Source organism: Centrocercus urophasianus, unplaced genomic scaffold (genome assembly GCF_019232065.1).
Source record: "Centrocercus urophasianus isolate 14NV4802_14NV808 unplaced genomic scaffold, USGS_Curo_1.0 seq_9, whole genome shotgun sequence".
Classification (NCBI taxonomy): Eukaryota; Metazoa; Chordata; class Aves; order Galliformes; family Phasianidae; genus Centrocercus; species Centrocercus urophasianus.
This window is the reverse complement of record NW_024885532.1, coordinates 40818204-40836138: the sequence shown is the minus strand read 5'-3', so window position 1 is coordinate 40836138 and position 17935 is coordinate 40818204. Positions and strand designations below refer to the sequence as shown.

The 17935-nt window shown below is 39.6% G+C and overlaps 1 protein-coding gene across 1 annotated transcript in view; it reads left to right on the top strand.

Annotated features, from left to right (window-relative positions):
- FAT3 (FAT atypical cadherin 3) overlaps positions 1 to 17935 on the top strand; it is a 361667-nt gene that overhangs the window by 271556 nt on the left and 72176 nt on the right. Inside the window, 4 exon segments of the mRNA XM_042839287.1 lie at positions 3382 to 3657; positions 5036 to 5246; positions 8545 to 12533; positions 12535 to 12619. Of these exon segments, the coding sequence (XP_042695221.1) occupies positions 3382 to 3657; positions 5036 to 5246; positions 8545 to 12533; positions 12535 to 12619 (4561 nt within the window).

Genomic DNA, 17935 nt, shown 5'->3' with positions numbered 1-17935 from the left:
ATGAACAGTAATGATCTCTTTATTCATTAACATCATTAGCCCATTGTCTTCCCCCTGTGGATGGAAGTGGCTATTGAAACACAGAATACATGGTAAATAATGCATATTACAGTGTGGATCATTTGACAAATCACTAAAATGCTGTCATCTCCAGGTAATAAAATTCCTACCATGTAAACAGGCACTCAATTGGTTTTACGGTAGGTAAGAGAAAGGAAAAATAGAAGTTCTATCTTGAAATAATATTGTGCCTAGTTCCCCATGAGCTCACCAACCACAGTTTGGTGGCCTCAGTATTTACTTTCCCTTTTCTATCCTTCTCGCTCTCCAAGCACTATCATATCTTTAAGTCAGGGCACTATCTTTTGTCTTTTTCAATTGGAAGAAATGTTGGTATGTGAAGCCATCCCATGTTACCCACAGCCTAAAGGCTTATGCCTGGTTGCTGATGCTGGTCTCATCCCACCCTGTTTTGCTTATGCAGCCTGGTGAAGGCATAAATCATACATCCTCAGCTTGCACAGTCACAGTGCAAGCTTTGCGATGGTTAAAGTTTTATGGCCTCCTCTACTTTCTCAATTTGCCAGAATGAGCCCCAAAAGCACTAGGTATAATAGGAAGTGAACCCCACTGCTGTGTGGTTGCACACAACACAGCACATCCCTGCTCTGACAGTACTTCTACAACACTTAGAACATTTTGCTGTGTATCTCTACTTTTTTTTTCTTTTTTTTTACAGAACAGCTTGAGCCTTCACACAGCAGTGTTAAAACCAAACTCCCACATAGGAGCTGACCCCCAGATGGCAGCTTACCTGCTCAAAGTAGGCTGCAATTTAGCATCAGCTGAATCAAATACTCTTGGTGTTCTCCAGCAAATCCATTTGAAAAGGTTTTCCTTCTCTGGTGGACTACCTAAAACAATTTAGAGCAGAGTTTCTGGCCATCAGCTATAAGTAAAATGAAACATGTTTTTTTGTTGTCTCTGTTTGCAAAGCAGGACTAAAATAATCCTTGTTAAAAAGCCATGTTACAGTGGAACCCAATGCTTACAGCCTGGAAGGCCAGCTGTGTTCTGGGCTCCACTAAAAGAGGAGTGGCCAGCAGGGACAGGGAGGTGATCGTCCCCCTCTGCTCGGCTCCTGTGAGGCCCCATCTGCAGCACTGCGTCCAGGCCTGGGGCCCCCAGTACAGGAAGGATGTGGAGCTCTTGCAGCGGGTCCAGAGGAGGGCACTGAGATGATCAGAGGGCTGGAGCTCCTCTCCTATGAGGAAAGGTTGAGGGAACTGGACTTGATTAGCTTGGAGAAGAGAAGGCTGCGGGGAGACCTCAGTGTGGCTTTCCAGTACTTGAAGGGAGCGTATAAACAGGAGGGGGAACGGCTGTTTATGAGGGTGGGCAGTGACAGGACAAGGGGGAATGGTTTTACATTAAGATGGGAAGTTTAGGTTAGATAGTAGGAGGAAGTTTTTCACATAGAGGGTGGTGACACACTGGAACAGGCTGCCCAAGGAGGCTGTGGATGCCCCACACCTGGAGGCATTCAAGGCCAGGCTGGATGTGGCTCTGGGCAGCCTGGTCTGCTGGTTGGTGACCCTGCATGTAGCAGGGGGTTGAAATGTGATGATCACTGTGGTCCTTTTCAACCCGGGCCATTCTATGATTTTATGATTCTGTGAGAATTGAGGGTATCAAAATAGCTCAAGAAGATGCTTTTAAATGCTAAACACCAGTAATCAGATTGTCCTCAGCTCAGATTGCTTCATTGTCCCTTACACTTGCAAAAGTTGTTCCCAAAAATGGGACGTTGCCTTTGTCCCATTAGAGTTATGACAGAGCCTTATTTTTTTCCTCAGGATTTCTTTCTGTATTAAAAAACATATATTTGCATCTTCTTCAGATGTGAGTTCTTTGATTGTTTGTTTCTTCCTCAGTCAGCTCAGAAATATGCCTTGATATATTGTATAGCTACAGCAAGAATATAAGTGTTGTAACATTTCATCATTATTATAGCCTCAGCAACGTATGTTTTCACCCCAATTTTATTGCTATCTGTCCAGGACTGAAGCATAACTTAATAAAGGCTTCTTTCTGCTTCACTCTGGCGTATCATAATCTGCTGAAAATTAAATAGCATGGAATGTGCAGTTGAAGCCCTATGCTATTTAACTTACAAAGTATTTTATTTCAGCTGTCTTTTAAACAGTTCCCAGGCTAGTTCATTATGACTCTGCTTACAATTGCTCGTGTTCCTTCTGGTAATGCATTCTGCAAACTCTTCGAAGATCAGAGAAATCTAAAGTTTCATTTCTCTCTGAGGCCAACATCTGTTTCTGCAATATTGTAGTAAAAGCATAACTGTATTTTTATTCTGTTAAGAATATATGGCTTTATGAGGTTTGATCAAGTGAAGTAATAAAGTACTTTCTTAAAAAAGGGCCAGGTACTTCCCAGAGCAACAGAGAAAATATTATGAGGGATGAGTCAAGTCCTCTAGTCTTAGGGAACAGTCCTGGGCACAGCCTTTCCCAAGCAGTTTGTTATTCTGCCTGACCTCTCCCTCTCCACATTTCTTGAAGGCTTGGTACCCAAATTTCAAAGACAGACTTGATGCAAATGGTGTAGCTTTCATTCACATTTTTAGCAGCGGTCCCACCATCCATAAACTGCAAGAAAAGGAAGGCAAGTCAATGTTCAAGGAAAAATTTGTCAGCTATAAAGCCAGACATCACTGGCAAAAGACAAGCAAAGCTATACAAGTAGTCCTTTTTGGCACCAGTGCCTGGAGGTTACCTGTCTGGCTGGTGTGTACTGATCCAGCTGGGGAGGGCTGGCACTGTCCTCATAGCCTGAGATGTGGCACAACTTGCATGTTTTGACATTGCTAGTAGGTCGCAACACAAGATACAGAGCAGAAAACAATATAAGATTTACACTCTTAGGATTTGTAATCTTGATCATATCAAGGAAGGGTTTAAGTAACTTGATAAGGATTCTTTCATAGTCTTACTAACAGTGAGGGGAAAAGGGGAAAAGGAAATTCCTTAATAGCTGCAGAATGCAGTAACCAGCAGAACTGTAAGGACAACAGAACCAGTGCCGTTTATCATTGCAGAAATATTTGCCAGTCTATAGATACTGAAAGTTTCTATACTTCTTTGTTAGAGTTAAAGTAGGTTCAGTAATTAGAACATCTTGCCTCCAAAGTCCTTACAGTTTCTTTAGATCTGAGCTATTTAATATTAAATTATGTTTCCTAGTCTCACTATACAACAACATAAAGTCAGCTATCTAAAGTCAATTACATTTCTTCAGGTGCCTGTTCAGGAGTCTGACTAGACTTCAGTAACTTCAAATGTTTTTTTCTTTCATTAACTGTAGGTCTTTATCAAAGTGTTGGATAACAACGATAATGGTCCGGAATTTTCTCAGCCAAGTTATGATGTCACCATCTCAGAGGACATCCTCCCCGACACTGAAATTCTGCAGATTGAAGCTATAGACAGAGATGAAAAACATAAACTGAGCTACACTATTCACAGCAGCATTGATGCAATCAGCATGAGAAAATTCAGAATTGATCCCAGTGCTGGGGTGCTCTATACTGCGGAGAGATTAGACCATGAAGCTCAAGATAAGCACATCCTTAATGTCATGGTAAGAATGCAATATTCGCTTGGCTCAGGACGCAACCACTGCTGTTGCAGTGCAAACATGCCTTGGTCTTTGCTTGAGTAAAGTACTTTCACTGCAGTATGTAGCCATTAATTTCAGATTGCCTGCCCTGCTGTGTATTTATTTTACCTTTTTTATTTGGACTTCTGTGAAACTTACTGTGAATTCATTGCACCTCATACAAAATGATTTACCATCTCAGAGGAGAGCAAGCAGGAAATTATTTAATCTCTTGGCATCTGGTCTTCTCACGCCAGGTAATTTTCAGTGTTTCTGAAGTGAGGCGAAAGTTATTTGAGAAGTTACTCGCAGGGAGATAACTGTGTTGTTTTCTTCTATGAGTCTATGATTTCTTTTGCCATACACAGTGCTACAGCCCCTCTGGATACAGACCTCATTTACAGTTTGCTTACAGACTTATTTTAGTAGATAATCAGTGATATACAAAGTAGTTTTCAACTTCTCTTTCCAAGTGTTTGAATATACAGAAAAAAATTTACTACCATTTTTTGCTTAGTGTGCATAGATTACAGAATTTAATTCTCTGTGTTTCAAGTGAGTGTTGTATATTATGAAGTGGGAGTTAATAACAAAATATCTGCCTTCCTTTAAACATTGCAGATTGATATTTATTTAAGTACTTAGGAGCCCTGCAGAACAGTTCTGTAAAGGAGCAGTTCACAACGTGTGAGGCACTGGGCCAACTTTGAGTGGGTAGCCCAGGAATCAGGAGTTGCTGAGGTTTTAATATCAGGTTGAGAGAGGGACTTTTCTCTCAATGATACTTCTGTTGGGAGTACTTGGCACTTCTTAAATTTATTTCTACTCTGATTACTGTAGATATCATCTTCAAAAAGGTATGTATTTATTTAAAATATATTAAATTATTAATTATATAAATAATTATTTAAATATATTATATATTTAAAAGTCCACTGGAAAATCCACATGTCAGACTGATAGCTAGACAATTCTACACACTATAGCTCTTTGAAAGAAGGAACAATGTGCAAGGTTTCTTTGTCTGTGAAACAAGGAGTGTTAGGATAAGGGCATGACCGCATAGCATGTATTACAAAAAAAGAAACCTAGAACTGAATTTAAGATGTCATCCAAAAACGTATCACAATGATTACTTACCATGAATTTTTTACAACTGAGAAGAAAAATCTGAGCTTCTTGAATTTTAATATTTACTGTCTCTGTGCAATGTGTGATTGTGTTTTAGACTGCAAGTTCCTTCGGACTAGTGTAATTACATTGCTTTGTATTAAATAGACCTCAAAGCACTCAGATAACTAATATTAGTGAAGTTTTAATGGATGGATACCAGGATGTACATTACATACTTTTTCTGTAGGTCCGAGATCAAGAATTCCCTTATAGAAGAAACCTGGCCAGAGTCATCATAAATGTGGAAGACTCCAATGACCACAGCCCTTACTTCACCAGCCCACTGTATGAAGCCTCAGTATATGAATCAGCAGCTGTGGGATCAGCAGTTTTACAGGTCACAGCTTTAGACAAAGACAAAGGAGAAAATGCAGAGCTTGTCTACACTATTGAAGCAGGTTAGAACAGAGCGTCGGCACAGAACCTCATTGACATTCACTCCATGATCCTTTTACTTTTAAATCACTCATTCAAAGCCATCACAGAAAAGTTATTGAAAGCTACTGGCTTGAGTGTAGTCCACAGTAGATCCTCCACAAAAAAGTGACACAACGGCTTGTACAATCAGCCATCTTTTCCAGTATTTGGATAAGAGGAGCATTGGGACTATAAATGGCCAGCAAAGCCATAGTCATTTAGTGACATGCTGGCTCTTGAATGCATTTCTATAAAAACCTAAGAGAGGCCACAGTGATATCAGAATGAAATTACTTTCATTGTTATTATCTATATACTTATATTTACCATATAAACTGAAACAGCAAAATCATATTTGCTGGTGTAACAGCAAGGCAATGGGGAATTTGCATTATGTCTGCTACTCATGCGAGCAAATGTAACTTTCTCTGGTTTACATGGATCTGAAGTTAGGCATTATCTCTAAGTTAAATAATTAGCATATATGCAAGTGAGCTGCCTGGGAGAAAAAGACGAGGAAATGGAAATTGTAACCTTTGGGGTTTTTAATGTTGCATTTCCATTTTATGCTTTTTGGTAATACAAATCTTCCCGTTATGATGCTAACAAAACTTGACTACGTTGCCCTGAGCAGAGGTTTCATATGCTGCAGGTTGTCCCCATTTTAACCAGACGTCATGCCTTTCCCATCATTGACACTGATCCACCAGAATCATTGTTTATCCTGATCTTATTGCAAAAGCTTTTCACTAACTAGGATGGCTTGAGTCAATTAGGAACAGGTCAAAAGACAAGTACTGAAGTAAGAATATTTACGGCATCTCGTGCTAATATAACTTTACATGGTTTGAGCTCAAACCTTAAATTTAGCTGATATAACCCTAAGCTTACAGAAGAACCAAGGAGTCTTAGTTTCTGTCATTATCCTGTAGCTCTGCGGAAACAGAGTCCTTTAAGCAAATCAGAGGGTGACATTTTTTGCAGCTAAAGGTGAGACTCTTGTGATCCTACAAAGACCTTAGCAGTCCAACCCTTAATATTTCCTTTATGCACTTTGGTCTTAGTAGTGATTTTGCAGTATTCTCCAGTCGCCTTGAAAATTTTACGCATGCCCAGGCAGGACAGCACTGTTCAAATCAGTATCCTTATCTGCAGAATGCCCTACAGAACAAACCCTGAGTAGACCAGATCAGCTCTGTGGGACAACGTATCTCAAGTCTACTCCCAGTTTTTTCTGAGTGCCTTATTCTGATGGGCTCCAATGCAATCACCTTTAGGTGCCAACATAACATAAAAAGCCATAAAAAGCTAGAACTGTGGCTGTATTACGCTGGGTAGAGAATACGTAATGCAGACAAAAAATACAAAGATCAGAAGGGATGCTTTCACTATCAGATGGTTCTTTTTCAGTCTGCGTTTTTTTTCTCTTTGCTAGAAGCTCTCCTTCTACAACCTGTTTCTATTTCAGCACGAGCTTTCTCTGCAGTGTCAGACTTCAAACTTCCATTTGCTATAAGCCATGCCCTCCCACAGATTCATTATCTATCCATAGATGTTCAAATCCCACATGCATCAAAATTCAGCCTTTTGCTGCTGTGTGATCCATAAAATCTGCGCAGTTAAAGATACTGATTTGAACTGCAGCATTCAAATTGTATACAGCCCCTTCATTCCAGTGAATTACTTGTATCACTTATGTGTGAAGAGAACAACTGGTAAAGAAAGTAATTTCTGTGAAATTTCAAAACTAATTCCTAAGGGAGAAGAACCAGCTCTGGCCTTACATAAGGCAATTAGTGGCTACAAATCTTTTGTATTTGCTAGTCTGATAAAATAACAACAGCCGCTTTTGTAGCAATGAGACAACCTGCAAATGAGACAAATACTGTGATCTTTATGAGAATTTGTATCTCTGGCAGAATCTCAGCTCCTCAGTGAATAGCACAATTTTTATTTTATCTAGCAAAGTAAACTACAGATCTGAAAGGATGGATATAAATAGAAAGCTACTACTGGCATTGATCTATGTGCAGCAGTGTGTAGCTTAAGTTAGCCTCCAAGTACCAAAATTTACAACAGATAGTGAATCACATCTTTAAAATAATACACATTAAATGTCTTCATTTAGGATTCTGTGTATTTGGTATTTCAGCTACAATCCTGCACAGCACCTGTAGCAATCACCACTGAAACAAATCTGTATTTATCACCAGTTACCTGAAACATGCTCCTATCCACCTCATGGATTGCAAGCAATTCTCCACATTAAAGTATAAATTATCACAACAGCAGGGACATGTTATAATGATTGGAATCACTGTAGCTCAGTACAAACTCAGTTTGCTTTTAGAATCAAATTCAGAAAAAGAATCTGAACGCCTATCCAAGCCATCTGCACACACAGCATCCTATCCTTTAAGCAGGCACTCAAGGAGCCAACAAAATACCAGTTGTTTAATAAAAGCAGTCTGTAATTGCAGGTAGGGATCATAGCAATAGTTTTGCCTTGCTAAAGAAGAGGCAGGCAGTATGGCTATGTAAAAAGTGGAAAAAAGGCCCTTGAGAAAGTCCCTTTCCAAACTCACTCTTTTCACCTTTGTGCAGTCAGTGGTGTCTGTGCTTGTATGTTGTAACAGACATTTCATGACATTTTCTGCTAAGTCTCATTCATCTAGATTCATCCTCCTCAGGGATCATACAATAAACCTTTGTGCCACTGGATACTTTAATCTCTTTTCTTTGCTATTTGTTCAATTTTATTTTTCTAAATGCCACTTTAACCTTTCTATATGCAGTTCTTTGAGTCTTAAACTACTGTAATCTTCTCCACGGTTGCTTAATATCCCTTTCAATTAAGAGACTGAGTTGTTACCCATTTGTCATGTAATTGGCTTGCTAGCCTCTGATCTAATTTCATTGCCTTAGGTGTACATGTAGTTGACTAACTCCCATAATTTAGACATGCTTTTTCCTTGTTTGGTGGGAGTAGTGTACATTCACCAGGTACTGCAATGCTAAAACTCAGCATCAAAATAATAAATACCAGCACCCAACTTTTTGAATATTTGTAATGTTTGAGTACCTGTAATGTTACTGAAGGGGCCTGATTTTGAGAACGGAAGACTGGAATGTCCTTTGGAATTATTTTACACTGGTTGTGTGTTGTTTTTTTTTTTTACAAGACAACTGTCTTTGATAAATTGCCACTAATTGTTCCATAATAATCATTTGAATGTATTGTATTTCATTTCTAACTTGCTTGCAATGTTTATGTTTTAGGAAATACAGGAAACACATTCAAGATTGAACCAGTTTTAGGGATCATTGCATTACTGAAGGAGCCAGACCTGACTACAATGGGACAGTTTGTTCTGTCGGTTAAAGTGGCTGATCAGGGTTCTCCACCCCTGTCTGCAACAGCAATTGTACGGATATCGGTGACAATGGCAGATAACTCCCACCCTAAGTTTACCCTAAAAGAATACCAAGCTGAGGTTAATGAAAATGTGGATATTGGTACTTCTGTCATCTCTCTTTCTGCAATCAGTCAGTCCACATTAGTTTATGAGATTAAAGATGGGAATGTGGATGGAATCTTCACTATAAACCCATATTCTGGAGTCATCACCAGTCAAAAGGCCCTTGATTATGAACGTGCTTCCTTCTATCAACTCATTGTACAGGCAACGAATATGGCAGGGATGGCATCAAATGCCACAGTGAACATTCAGATTGTTGATGAAAATGATAACCCTCCAGTTTTTCTCTTCTCTCAGTACTCAGGCAGCATAAGTGAAGCTGCTCCCATAAACAGCATTGTCCGGAGTGCAAATAACAGTCCCCTTGTGATTCGTGCCACTGATGCTGACAGTAACCAGAATGCCTTGCTTGTCTACCAGATTGTTGAATCTACTGCAAAGAAGTATTTCACGGTAGATTCCAGCACGGGTGCAATCAGAACAATTGCAAATTTAGATCACGAAACAATAGCCCACTTCCACTTCCATGTTCATGTTAGAGATAGTGGAAATCCCCAGCTTACAGCAGAGAGTCCTGTCGAAGTTACCATTGAGGTAACTGATGTCAATGACAACTCACCAGTCTTCAGTCAAGCAGTGTTTGAGACTGTCTTGCTTCTGCCCACATATGTTGGTGTTGAGGTTCTCAAAGTCAAGGCTACAGACCCAGATTCTGAGATCCCTCCTGAACTCACATATAGTCTAATTGAAGGCAATATGGATCATTTTTTGATTGACTCAAACACAGGCGTACTCACCATTAGGAACAGTAGTCTCTCCAAAGACCATTATATGCTAATAGTAAGAGTATCTGACGGGAAATTTTACAGCACTGCCATGGTGACAGTAATGGTAAAAGAAGCCATGGATAGCGGGCTACATTTCACACAGAGCTTTTATTCTACTTCTATCTCAGAAAACACCACCAACATCACAAAGATCGCTGTGGTAAATGCTGTTGGTAACCGTCTTAATGAGCCCTTGAAGTACAGCATATTGAACCCAGGCAACAAATTTAAAATCAAATCCACCTCAGGAGTCATTCAGACAACTGGTATATCCTTTGATCGAGAGGAACAAGAGCTGTATGAATTGGTGGTGGAAGCAAGCCGTGAACTGGACCACCTTCGTGTTGCTCGAGTGGTAGTGAGGGTTTACATTGAGGATATAAATGACAATGCACCGGTGTTTGTAGGGCTTCCGTACTACGCTGCTGTGCAAGTTGATGCTGAGCCTGGTACCCTGATATATCGAGTGACGGCTATTGATAAAGATAAGGATGAAAATGGTGACGTGTCGTATCTTCTGAAGGAAGACTATGGACATTTTGAAATAGATAGGGGAACTGGTAGCGTCACTCTAAAAGAAGCTTTCAATTCTGACTTATCTAATATAGAGTATTTGGTTGTAATTCTTGCAAAAGATGGTGGCAACCCATCACTGTCTGCTTCAGTAGAGCTCCCCATTACTATTGTTAACAAAGCTATGCCTGTGTTTGACAAGCCCTTCTACACAGCCTCTGTGAATGAAGACGTAGAAATCCACACACCAATTTTAAGCATAAATGCAACCAGTCCAGAAGGCCAGGGTATCATTTATATCATTGTTGAAGGAGATCCTTATAACCAGTTTAATATTGACTTTGATACTGGGGTTCTAAGTGTCATCAGCCCATTGGACTATGAAATAAATTCTCTTTTCAAGCTGATGGTGCGAGCCAGCGATGCCCTCACTGGTGCTCGAGCTGAAGTCACTGTGGACTTGGTCATTAATGATGTCAACGATAATCCTCCAGTTTTTGATCAGTCAGCTTACAATGCTACTCTGTCTGAAGCATCTTTGATTGGGACTCCTGTATTGCAGGTTGTTGCTACTGATGCTGATTCTGACAATAACAAAATTGTGCAGTATCAGATAGTCCAAGACACCTTTAACAGCACGGATTATTTCCATATAGACAGCACAAGTGGCTTAATTCTAACAGCACGTATGTTGGATCATGAACTCATACAGCAGTGCAGCTTGAAAGTCAGGGCAACTGATAATGGATTCCCACCACTTAGCAGTGAGGTTCTTGTTAGTATTTCAATAACAGATATGAATGATAACCCTCCTGTTTTTAACCAGCTGATATACGAATCGTATGTGAGTGAGCTGGCACCTCGGGGTCATTTTGTGACTTGTGTCCAAGCCTCTGATGCTGACAGCTCCGATTTTGACAGACTGGAGTACAGTATTCTATCAGGAAATGATCGGACCAGTTTCATTATGGATAGCAAGAGTGGTGTAATCACCCTTTCCAACCATCGAAAGCAGAGGATGGAGCCTATGTACAGCCTAAATGTCTCTGTCTCAGATGGGTTGTTCACCAGCACAGCTCAGGTGCATATTCAGATCCTTGGTGCCAACCTCTACAGCCCTGTGTTTTCACAGAGTGTTTATGTTGCAGAGGTCAGAGAAAATGCAGCTCCTGGAACTAAAGTGCTCCATGTGAAGGCCACAGATGGAGATTCAGGTATATATGGCCAGATAAGCTACTCCATAATAAACGACTTTGCCAAGGACCGATTTTTGATTGATAGCAACGGGCAGATCCTGACAACCGAACGCTTAGACCGGGAGAACTTACTGGAAAGTGATATCGGGATATTTCTGAGAGCACTTGATGGAGGTGGCAGGACGACGTTTTGCACTGTGAGAGTGATAGTAGTGGATGAGAATGACAATGCTCCCCAGTTTATGACAGTTGAATACCGAGCAAGTGTCAAAGCGGATGTTGGGAAGGGTTACTTGGTGACCCAAGTGCAAGCAGTAGATCCAGATGATGGAGCCAATTCTAGAATTACCTATTCTCTGTATAGTGAGGCCTCAGTTTCAGTAGCTGATCTGCTTGAAATAGATCCAGACAATGGATGGATGGTCACCAAGGGTAGCTTTAACCAACTGAAAAACACAGTTCTGTCATTCTTTGTCAAAGCAGTTGATGGTGGCATTCCTGTGAAGCATTCTCTCATCCCTGTCTACATCCATGTTTTACCTCCAGAAACTATTTTGCCGTCCTTTTCCCAACCTCAGTATTCCTTCACCTTAGCAGAAGACACCCTCATAGGCAGCACCATTGACATTGTGCATATTGTGCCTAATCAGGGGGCTTTGTATAGCACAGTTAACGGAGAGCTGACAGAAAACAATAAAGATGGTATATTCGTCATTGAACAAGATACAGGGCTAATAAAACTGGATAAGAGACTTGACCATGAGACAAATTCTGCTTTTCACTTCAAAGTGGCAGCCACCATTCAGTTAGAGAAAGTAGACATTGTCCTGACGGTGGATGTGGAGGTTAAGGTGTTGGATGTAAATGATAACAAGCCTGTGTTTGAAACAGCTAGCTATGATGCCATAATAATGGAAGGGATGCCTATAGGAACAAAACTTATGCAAGTTAAAGCAGTTGATGTAGACTCAAGTGCAAATGGGCAGGTCACATATACACTTGCAGTGGAATCGGAGCTGGAAAAGATCACAGAAGCTTTCACCATTGATAGCAACAGCGGCTGGATCAGCACACTGAAGGATCTGGACCATGAGAAAGATCCCACTTTCACTTTTGCAGTGGTGGCCTCAGATCTGGGGGAAGCATTATCCCTGTCATCAACCACCTTGGTCTCAGTTGCTGTGACGGACATAAATGATAACGCACCTGTCTTTGAGCATGAGGTGTACAGAGGGTCTGTGAAGGAGAGTGACCCCCCCCGGGGAGGTGGTGGCTGTCCTTAGCACGTGGGATGAAGACACATCTGATGTCAACCGGCAGGTCAGCTACCATATTACAGGTAAGAAACAACAAGCATGCTTTCTTCCCACAAGCAGCTGTATTGAAGATCTGTGTGTTTGTCCATTGCCAGAGAAAGATTAGAAGGGTCTCAGCTAAATTATCAAGGTAAATCTGACACTTACATCTCCCTTCAACCTCTGTATCCTTAATTTGTATGGACTTTTGCAGCAACTAGTAAAGGGGAAAGGGAAAACAGCAAAAGGGAATGTGTGTTTGCATCTGTGTGTTTCTGTGTTTGTTTGGATGATTCTAATTTCCAAGAATAATTCTTCATGATTTGCTGCAGTGCAGTCAACCCATCATAATTGCTGCACCAGCTTGTAAGTTACAAGGTTTCAGACAAAGAGAAGAACTTTTAATTCTTAAGGAGAAAATATTTGCACTTTCAAACATCTACATGTTTTTAAATAGCATTTTTATTTTTGAGATAGGAAAATGCTACAGGAATAATTTTGAAATTATTTTACTTATTTAAAAAAAAATTGCAGTGCATGTTGGAGCAAGCAGGGAATACCATTTCTTATCAGCACAGATTTCTGTCTAGGGAAATGGTAATCCACTCTGAAATACTGGTTAGCTGCCACACATTGTTATATACAGCATGAGGCAATTTCAATTACATTACTAACATATTTTTCAAAATGCTCTTTCCTATTGTGCTGTATTTTATTATCTTTCTTTTCTCCTAGATTCAGGCTGGATTTTATGTGAGCATATTATGAGTGATGAGGTGCTATGGTTATTTTTTCTACCTGCAGCTTGCATTGTCCAATAGATTTTTTTAGGGAAGCACTTTGTCATTCCCCCTAAACTTCACCGTCCAAGAGCTATTTCTAATTACACAGTAATAACCATATTATTGGCCAGATTCACATTTAGTACACCTCATAGGACTGGTATCACACAAGACAGCATATAGATAGAAGGCAGTGGGCAAAAATTACGAGGATGACAACTCACAGGATAACAGTTTGTATATTTTTCTCTGGAGGACAAGACTTGTGCTTCTTTGTTGGTTACCAAACTGGAAGTGACAGTGGGATGCTTTGTAGAGACAGGTGGGATCTTCCAGTTAGCTGTAGAGTGCCTGTTACACATCTCAAGTAGTCTCCTCAGTGCAGCCAGAAATCCATTCTGACTACTAATATAAGAACCTGAATTCAGTTTTAAGTTTCCTAAGGGCTGCTGTGTTTGTGGTGTGGTGTGTGGTAGGAGAAGCAAAGAGCTGACTTGTACGTTAAGCACAGGATCTGGAGGCTCTAAGCAAGGTGCGTTAGCTGGCAGTATCTTGGTTTCCACATAACTAAAACTAAATAAGCAATGCTTCATTCTAGTCATTTTGTAATATTTTAAGGAATTTTGAGATGTCAAGATAGAAAGTGCTATAGGAAATGCAAATCCTTCATATTTGTAACAAAAATATTTTACTATATGCTGACAATTAGCTGAAGGTACTGTTTTCTCTTTGTTCTAAAGACTTTTAGTCATCTCTTCTAATTAATTGTGCTTTTAGTTATGTATTAATCTGTTTTCTTCAGATTCCTATGCAGAAATTGGACTTTTGAATAGTAACAGTAATATATGATTTACAGTTTTATATCCTTCTGTACCTTAATTAGTACCACACTTCAAAATGCCAGATATTTTGGGTTTTTGTTGCTTCTGAAAATATTTGATGTCAAAGCCTCAAACTTTCTACAGTGCCCATTGCACAATTTCTAAGGCATATGAGCCCAGAATCCCCTCGGTCTGAATATATCCTTTGAATTCAGAAGATGCACTTAGAGAAATTAGAGTTTTTCTTAATTAAAATATTAAAACATACTTAAGTGTAGTTTAATTAATGAGTCTATTCACACTTCACTCCAAGTGAACCTTGGGAACTGCACTTGAATTTTTCATGGAGTCAGATTAACTGTGTGATTATTCAAATGCTGTCCTTTTGGAGGCATTTGGGGGTCTCGTAATTTCCATGAATACAATAAACAAACTGAGGTAAAAGAGGACACTGACAAAAAGGGGAAAGAAGACAAATTATGAGAATGACATTTGGATCCATCAAAACCAGCTTTGTGCAAATGCATCGCTTGGAAAGTAACACACAGAAAAGAGATGGAAAGGAAAGATCTAGGGGATGAAAGGAAGTGACATTCCGGGTCAGATGTGATTATTAATAAGCACTTTGTGCTTTTTTTTTTAAGAAACACAAACCCTTACTGTGTCTTTCTGATCAGCTTTGAAAAGGAGAAGATACATTCTGGTGGATATAACTATTCTGTTTTGAACTCCTTCTTTGTAGGATTGATTTCCACAATTACTAGCAGGAAGTTGCCATTTTCAAACTAAGTTTCATCAGCATTTGATGGTGGAAAAAAATTCTGTAGTTACCATTTGTTATTTGAGGCTCAGTAGGAAGTGGAGATTTCACAGAGAAAAAGTGTAATAAAAATCTTAAAAACAACAGAAAGCTTAGGTGATACAAGTGTGTTTAGGGAGCATGCTGTTTTTCTTTTGAAGGCCCATTTGAACTCACCGCCTGTGTAACTTGAGGCAGTTTGACAAGCACAAGGGCTGTGCCAATGTTTAGGTAGGATATTGAGCCATCCTAAAGCCAGCTTCATATTACTGAGACTGAAATGTGGTTGGATAATAGGACAAATTTCTTCCCAGAAAGAGTGGTGAGGCACTGGCACAGGCTGCCCAGGGGGTGGTGGAGCCACTGTCCCTGCAGGTGTTCAAGGGAAGGGCAGACGTCACAGTGAGTGACGTGGGCTGAAGGTTGGACTAGTTGATCTTTGTGGTCTTTTCAACTTTAATGATTCCATGATTCTGTGATTCTAAACTAGGAAGAGCCACGAGAAGAATGTGAGTTCCTAGGACTCTCACCCTGTAAAGTGTTTCCCGTTCCCCAGTGCTTTTAATTAGGTGCCATCAGACATGTAAATTGAAGAAGAGACAAGCGTTTGTATTTGGTTGAACTAAATAGAAAGAACTTAGTGCGTTTGTTACTTCTGGGGGGAGAAAGTTCTAGTGTTATGTGCAGTAATTACCTTGCTGGGTCAATTGCCCACTGTGAGCAAACAGACTTGTTTGTTTCTTTGTTTGTTTGTTAATTTTATATTTGAAATCCTGGTGTTCTGGAGAGCTGTGTGCTTAAACCTTTCTTTGTGGAAGACTTGTACTGCAGACTTGTACTGCAGACTGAGGGACAACTTCACAGTAACAAAGATGTGAGGACTGAGTTTGTCATTTTGACAGCAACATCTTAAAGTTAAAACTATTGATTTTCTGCTGCACAAACGCCTGGAGTTCTAATTAGGATTTGAAAGTATCTAAACAGATGCATGAATGTAAGAGAGAATCTAAATAAATAAGTTAGTAAATATTCAGTTCTCCCTCCCAGATCAGGATATTGCTGTGAAAACTGACACTATTGACTGAAGTGTTCTGTTCCCTTTTGGCTGTTATAATTCCCTCTATGTGTGCTTTAGTAATGATGTGTGTCAGGATCTGTTTGTTTTGGATCACTGTGTCTCTGCATATCATTTGTATCTGGCTGTTTTCTTTCTTTTCCCAAACTTGAGCTTGATTTGGCTTTGTACTATTTGCTGAGTAGGAAGGGAGAGAATTATTTAAACTTCATGTAACAAAAGATAAAAGATAAGGCTGATTCTTCTAGCCTCAAAGCCATTCTGGAAAGTTACTGGAGTGTTTTTTGTAGCCAGCACTTCACTGTTGTGACATTCAAAGCAGAACATAAGAAAACTGCCAACAGATTTTAAAGAACCCATTAATACATGCAGTCAGGAGGCTCCCCGTTAGAAAAGCTACATTATTCAGAGCGAAAAACTAATTAATTAGAACACCCCTAGGATACTGAATCTGCTTACATATATTAGTGAAAAAGTTAATTAATCACTGCAGAATGAGATCTGCATCAAGACATATGTACTCTCACAGAAGTACTAGGAAATGGTTCCCTGAGCCACAGTGTGGATTTTTTTGCCTTTCCTGTTTTTAGAATATTGCCTTGGCATTATTTCAGTTTTTCCAGCTTGTTAATTCCGTTACCTGTATAGCACAACTTTGTCTCCTATCAAGAAACTATATAGCCACTCCTGAGAACTGAAAAATGAAGGAAGCAGTAGTGAAAAAGCATGCAGATAAACTGTTTTGCATGTGTACTGTGTGTTGCACAGTTCATTCCAAGCAGTACTCTTCCAGTAAAGTAAACAGGGAAAGAAAGGGATCTCGGGGACCTTTTTTTTAATACATGTTGCCAAAATTCCTATGTGTGGTTCTAAAAGTATTCCATTAACAACAAAGCAACAGTGATTTTAAAATTGCTTTGAGCTATTGTAAATGCCAGCCACAAAAGCCACAAGCTGATTTTAATTAGATTTTACCTTTCCTCCTTACTTAGCCATGGAATAGCCGTACCTGGAGTGTAGTGCTTCACAGTAGCTCTGGACAGTTAATCATTTCGTTTTACAAAGGAAATAATATGCAGGAAAGCACTGATTGATATCATGAAGCTAAATAGGAGTGCTTAAGACCATTTTTATTAATGGTATACAACATAAAACTCACTGTGACAAGATTACAGCCTTTTCTAAAGGAGAGTTACGCTTTTTTGTGCTGATGCTGAACTGAATAGAGAGAATTTGATGTTAATCAGCAGGGGTCTGCTTTCTTAGACAGTCACATTAAGAAACAAGCCAGTGAGTAGATTCTCATTGCCTTGGGTTGTATTCAGCTCTGGCCATCAGTGCACATCAACATGGTATGTAACCCTTTTTAGGAGAAATTGGTTTGTACCAAACAACGGGTTAAATAAGGTCTATCCAAGTTCTCTGATGATTATTCCAAACTGTCATAGAAATTAGTGGGAAAATTGAAATGTGCTCGGCTTTGTGACCTAAAAAGGTGATTTTCTATCAGCAGAAAATATCCGTGTTATCCATGGTTGATAAATTGGTTTTGTGCTCTATATGACTTCAGGGCTTTTTATAATTATAATGTGTATCTGACTAATTTTCTGTAAATCTTATTCATTACAACGTTGGTTTTTTTTGCACAATTGCAGTTGGCACAAATGGTGATGCTTAACAGGGAAGATTTGCTCAGCCTGTCTCAACTTAACAGCTTTCATATCAAACAGAAACCAGTCTATCTTGTCATTGGTAGCTAATGAAAAAGGCACAGATTACAGCCTGTGACCTCTTTTCTGCTTTTTGATGTACAAAGAAGGCAAGAAACGTGCATTACACTTTCTTGCTCCATTTTAAGCTCAGTTTTAAGTTCAGATCTCTTA